General features: G+C 62.4%; 1 protein-coding gene across 1 annotated transcript in view; it reads left to right on the top strand.

Moving 5' to 3' along the window:
- Positions 1 to 2,228: 2,228 nt before the first annotated feature.
- Positions 2,229 to 6,259, top strand: part of SRCIN1 (SRC kinase signaling inhibitor 1) — a 57,889-nt gene continuing 53,858 nt past the window's right edge. The window contains exon 1 of the mRNA XM_075171154.1: positions 2,229 to 2,398. Coding sequence (XP_075027255.1) covers positions 2,281 to 2,398 — 118 coding nt within the window. The 5' untranslated portion in view covers positions 2,229 to 2,280. The remainder of the gene's footprint in view (positions 2,399 to 6,259) is intronic.

Raw genomic sequence — 6,259 nt, 5'->3', positions numbered from 1 at the left:
CCCACCCGGGGCTGTCTGGGCTGCGGTTTTAAGGCTTGAGTGGTTGGAAGTCCATGACATAGCCTTTAGGATGCCAAAACGAGTGGGTGCAGCAGGGCAGGCTGGCTGGGGAGAAACAGCAGGAATGGGGAATGGAGGAAAAAGAGGGGAGTTTGCAAAGCTTCTTCCCAGCATTGGAAAAGAGGGGAGAGACCGGGAAAGGTGGGAAGGGCTGAGGCAGGTGGGGCTCTATGGCGCGAGAGACCGGAGCTGGGCAGAGCACGCGCCGTCGTTAGCTGGGATTGCTCTGCCACAGATGTCGGGAGAAACTCCCCTTGCAGACGGGCAGCGTGCAGGCAGGGTGCAGGCAGCACAGAGCCGTCTCCTGAGCAGGTGAGCTGCTTTCCTCCAAGCAAGGTGGTTTAATTGGCTTCTGCCTAGTTGATCAGCAAACTGCCCTTTGGTGGGTTTTTAAATCTGTGCAAATCAGGTTTCTCAGAGCAATGCTGAGGCCACGGTGGTCTCAGCTGGATGTTTAATACTTTTGGCAGGTAGAAATGTGGCTCTTGGCTGTCCCGTGACTGTGACCGGGGGCCAGGGTGCAAGCGTCCCTGTAAGTGCATGTGTGGGTGGTTTCGGGGTGCTGCTGGGGTTTGCTCTTAAATGCATTTCATCAGCGTTTGGGTGCTCTCGGTGGCAGCTCGGCTAAAGGGGATCCTTGCAGGACAGGTCAGGGCTGCGCAGGGGGGTCCGGCAGGACTGCCTTGGGTTGGGGTAAAACTGAGTTTTGGGGTACCTGTGGCTGGGTCAGCATCTCCTCCAGGACCTTGGGGGAAGAGGCAGGCAAACACCCCCCGAAATGCGGGCACAGCAATGGTCTTGATTAGCTTGAATGGACCAAGAGGAGCTGGCTTGTGCCTCTGGCATCTCTCAGGTCTCCACTGCCTGTTCCTCTTTCCTTCGGGGTAACCTCGTCAGCCCCGGCCAGGGCCAGCCCAGCCGGGGAGGTTTCTGGGCAGCTTCGGGAAGGGTCGTTCCAACCCGTACAAGACCCATCCAGCACCAGGCTGTGACCTGACTTGGCTCAGCGTGGTCAAGGGCTGGATCCAGCATCGTGTCCTGGGGACAAGACCTTTGCAGAGGGGCTCTCCTGCGAGCCCTGGGAGGCAGCTGCAGGTTCTCCCTCTCCCAGGGCCGGTGCGGGAGCAGCCGCGGGCCAGCCCTCGCAGACAGTGCAGGACTCGGGGTGGCCCTGCCGGGGCTGGGCAGCTCGGTGGCACCGGGGAGGCTCTTGTGTCCCCAGCACCGAGCAGCCCTGGTCCCCTGTACATGTGCACGCTCCAGGCTTGCACCCGGAGGGGCGGGAGCGCGGGAAGGGCTCCGTGAGCAGCGCCGGAGCCCGCGGCACGCCGCCGGTGGGCCCTTGCTTTGGCAGGGCGGGGAGGGGACAGCGCGGCAATCTGCAGGCACTGACGGCTGAGCATGGCTGTGCGCTGGCTCCTGGCTCCCAGCCCATGTGATGTGTTTGAGGGGGCACGCTGACATTTCAAGAGGAAGAAAAAAAAAATACCCAGAGACCCACGGGGAGCTCTGAAACGCTTGAGCCAGAAAAGAGAGCAAGAGAGACAAACGTCTGCGCAGAGCGGAGAAATAAAACCGGGCAGGGGGGAAAAGTTGCCGGGGCAGGGAAAGGATGTGAGCAAAAGCGCTGGCTTGGAGCCGGGAGGATGCGATGGCTGCTGGCAGAGAAACGGGGGCTGCGACCGTCAGCCATGGAGACAGCCCCTGCCCGCCGGCCGTGCGCCCCTCGCTAGCTCGGGGACAGGAGGGGGGACCGACGGGTGGCAGGAGCCGGGTGGCAGCAGACCTCCGGCTCGGGAGCTCCTGCATCCATCCGGCACCGCTCCGGCTCCGCTTCCCCGTGCGCAGGATTCGGCTCTGGATGTAAGGCGACAGTCGCTGCACGGTTGAGCGCCGAGCGATTGCTGCGCGCAGGCTTCCTCGAGGTCAGTGCCGTGTAATAAGGTCGGTAACAATCCACCTAGCTGCTCGCTTTCGCTGCATACATGTTTAATAATGAACCGATTCTGTATTTAATTAACGAACAGCTAATGCAACTCGATACGTCTCCTTAGATTTAACTTGACAGAGACGGCGTGTTGCTTTAAATGCCAAGTGATTAGTAAAACCATATTTAATTTGGTTTAAACATATGCGATAAGATGCATGTGTTTGTCGCACAGATTTTGGAGCCGTGCTCTGAGCTGTCTCCTGGTTCCTCTCGGCTGCCTGGGTGCGACCATGCTTCCTCGCTGGGCAAAGCATCCCTTTGGCGCTGCCCCCAGAGCGGGGCCGAGGCTGCGGGAGCAGGAGAGACCCGCCGAGCCCGGGGACTACCGGCTGACTCCGTTGCTCGTGGGTATGGACTGGGGGGGACGTGGAGGGGGACGCGGGCTCCGGAGGCGCTGGGCGATGCTGGTCCCTCGGGGACGGTCCCAGCCCCACCAGGTGGGCTCTGCCCTGGGAGGCGATGGCGCGGGCTGGGCTGGGTGCTGGTGGGAGGAGGCAGGCAGGGCTGCAGGCAGCTGCTGCTGCCCTCCTTTTGCTTGAATAAACCTGCCTGCCTGGACAGCTTCTGCCTGGCGCTGGTGGAAGGGCTGCGGGGCTGGAGCTCTCCCTCCGACGGACCCGGCGGGGGTTAGGAAGGGCAGGAGGCAGCAGGAGGGTTTGCTCAGCGCCGGCAGGGACGGGAGGGACGGCATCTGCCTCCGGGGACGGTGCAGTGGCCTTGTCCTGGTGACACCTGCAGCCCCTCCGAGGGGGGATGTATCAGTGCCCTTGGTGTCCTCATGCCCTGTGGGCGGGGGGACGCATCCCGGCAGCACCCCTGTGCCGCGGTCTGCGCGCCAGAGCCTCTGATCGGGCTGACAGCAAAGCCCGGGTGGATCTTACCCCATGTTTTCAAATTGCGAGTGCGCTTTCCTGCATCTAAGAGGCTTTAGACATGGATCTGAGCAATTTTTTTTAGCAGTTTTGATTTTTAACTAGCTGTGAGTAACCGGGCTGGCAGAGCAGGCTGTGACCAACCACCTACGTGCTACCTGTGCGCTTATAAATAGCGTCTGTTCTCCACACCCCATTTGGAGCGTTCTTGGGCCCCTGAGCCCCCCCGTAACACCGAAACTGCTTCTTCCAGCCTCTCCCCCGCGGCTCCCGGAGCGTAGCATCACCCCATCTCCTGGCAGGGGTCACCCAAACAGGCAGTGCCCCCCCAATTCTGGCCAGAGGCTGTGGGAGCAGGGCTCGGTGCCCTGGCCGGACCCGCTGAGCTCCGGGCTTTGCGTCCAAGCACGTCGCGATGGCCGTGGGAGCCAAGTCTTCGAAAGAGTTGGGTCCCCCTGTGCCAAGGCAGCGACGGGCCAAGCGTTGTGAGCGTGGCGCGGCTCTCCCTGCAGCAGCCAGCGCCGCCGCGGTCCCCCACATGCCAAGCTGGGGAAAATCCCCCTCCCAGGCGCTTTCTCATGGAGCCGAGCTCTCTGGTGACCCCAGCCGGAGGCTCTAATCCCAGGCTGCAGGGCAAGGGCTGGAGAAGCCATGCATTTGGCTTGAATTCTTCCCTTAGTGGCTTTCTTGCAAGCCCCCCGCCCAAGAGGGATGCTGGAGAGGTGGTTCCCTCCCTCGGCCCTGCCATGCTCTTTCAGATGAATTTGCTTTTGAGGAGGTGCAGCGCGTAGTCGGAGCTCCTGTCAGGCGGCTTCGGCCTCCTGCCGGCGAGCGAGTGGTTAGCATGGCTGCACTGATGGCAGGAGATGGGAGGAAGCGATTAGCTTGCTTGAAAAATTGCACCAAGTGCATTTAGCAGAACCGCAGCACTGGCGCAGCGCATTGCTGCGTGCCGGGCAGGGGCATCGCCCGCAGCCTGCCCCGGAGCCGCTCTGCCTGCATGCTTTCCCCTGCACGGGAGCTTTTTGTTTCATTCTTTAGCCCTCCTCTTCATCAACCTGTTGCTTTTTGTCTCTGCCTTTGATTGCAAGCTCTCCGAAGCAAAGCTGGCGTGGTAATGCCTGCGCTGCCGGCATGCATCCCTCGTGGCCGTCCCCAGGAGTGGGGCGCAGCCTGCAAACGGCCTCGTGCCCGGCTCTCGGCTCAAATCTCGCAGTTGCCTGTGGCCGTGGGCCAGGCTGGAGGGTCCTGGCGACAAGCCCCCCTCCCCTCCCACTGCTGACTGCGCTGCTCCTTCGCATTTCTCCTGCCGTGGAAGCAATCAGGGTGGCCTTGCTCTGTTTAGTGACTTCCCTCGGCGTCTCGTTAGAGGAAGAAATTGTCCTGACGGGAATTGATTTTTGATCTCGGTGTGTGTCCCCTCCAGCCCACCCTCCTCCTCCTCCTCCTCTCTGCCGGCCCCCCCCTTGCCCCCCGGCCGGCTCCATGGCCTCCCCACGCCTCTGCCCTCTCGCTCTGCTTGCAGAGAGATGAGAATAAGAAACGAATCCAAACCCCTGATCGCGGGCTCAGAGGAGGTCCTGCCTCCCACCGAGCAAATACACGCAGCCGCGGGTTGCCGGTGAAGGCTGGAGCCTCCCGGGGACGGGCAGCCGCTCTCCCAAGCTCTTCCCACTGCTCCATCCCCAGAGCAGTTTTGCACAGCACGCGGGCACGCATCTTCTCTGCCTTTTGCCGCATCGAGAGCTGGTTTTGAGGCTGTTTCCTTCCAACCGGACCCAATTCTCGCTTGCAGCAGGACCCAGTCCCCCCCCCCATGACCCTCCCTGTCCTCCCACGCAGCGCCTCTCCCCACCTCCCTCTGCTCTGGGCTAAGAGGAACCATCGATTTGGTGTCTTGAGGGGCAGTTTATCGCTTTCCTGATGCCTGATAGATTGGAATTGATTTCCAGAGCAATTTGCCTGAGCAGCTCAAGGCAGGAGCAGCCGGGACCCGTACTGCGACCTGGCTTTGCAGGAGTCTCTGGGGCTGTTCCTGAATTGCGGCACTGGTCAGTACTGGGAATCCTCTAGGGAGACCCACAGGGCAGGGTGGGCTCAGAGCAGCACGAATTCACCTGCCTGCAGGGGAAGGGGGGATGGAGACGGCAGCGTTGCAGGTGATGGGGGCTCCGGGGGCCCAGGTCCTGCCGCCGTCATCCCGAGCTCATCCCAAAGGCTTCGCCCCCAGGCCGAGCACGAGGGGGGACCTGGATTCGCAGGGAGACTTGGCTCCGCTTCGCTGCACGACTGCGGGTGAGTCACTGCCCCGTGTCCATGCACACCCTGCACGGAGGCAGACGCTGCGCTCGCCTGTCTCAGCATGGTGGTGGGAGTCAGCGGGCGCTGCCAAGATGCTGGGAAAACTCCGGGTCCTTTTGGGAGATGCTAAATACTGATGCAGCGAGGGCACCGTGCTGGGCACAAAGGCAGCAAAGTGGCTCTGCCTGTGCTTTCCCCCTGCTCCGACACCGGGTTCAACCCCCTCGCGTCTCAGCATCCCCATCTGCAGCCGGACTCGTGCACTCTGGGGCAGGCCCTTTCCTCCCCAGCCCCGTGCCTCAGTTTCCCTCTCCCATCCAGGGCCAAGGGGGTTCCCCAGGCTCAGACCTGGCTGATGCCACCCAGGCTAATCCCAACCCAGTTGCCAGGCCGCCGGCTGCACCGCCTCGAATCGCTGCTGCCGCGTGGGTGGGAGACGAGACCACAACGTGGCTTGTGTTTATGCTGTGAAGAGCCTGGCCCCTTCCATCCTCTCCTCTCCTTTATTTTTATCTGGTGTCCTCGAGCTGCTGGCATCTCCCCAGCCACCGTGCCGTCCCCGCCAGCCGAGGACGCGGCCTCTTGCCAGGGCAGGCGGGGCTCCTTTCTCCTCTGGTCCCCGCGGGGAAGGCTCTGCCCCAGGCAGGGATGCTCTCCATGCCCAGAGGATGCTGCCAGCTTTGGTCTCATGCCAAAGGTCGGGGAGGAAGCTGATGGCAGGGGAAAGATTTATCCCAGCTCTCCCAGCTGGGAGCCATCCTTCGCGCACCCCCTCCCTCTCCGTGAGCTCGCCCTCCATCCGCCTTGTTTTCCCTTGCCTAAGCGAGGGCAACTCCTTTCTGCCTCCCGCTGCAGTGGGGATCGATGCTTCCCAGCGCCGGGGTGTCCAGGAGGGCCAGGACAGATGGGGAGAAACCCTCGCTCGGATGCTGCCCTTCCCGCAGGGCCACACGGACGTTGCCGCCCTCCGGCAGCCTCCGGAGCATCCCCCGACGCTGCCACTTACCGGGCCCGTGGCACAGGTCAGGTCACATCT

The sequence above is a fragment of the Calonectris borealis genome, chromosome 22, assembly GCF_964195595.1.
Source record: "Calonectris borealis chromosome 22, bCalBor7.hap1.2, whole genome shotgun sequence".
In the NCBI taxonomy this organism is placed as follows: domain Eukaryota; kingdom Metazoa; phylum Chordata; class Aves; order Procellariiformes; family Procellariidae; genus Calonectris; species Calonectris borealis.
This window is presented reverse-complemented; position numbering and strand designations above follow the sequence as displayed.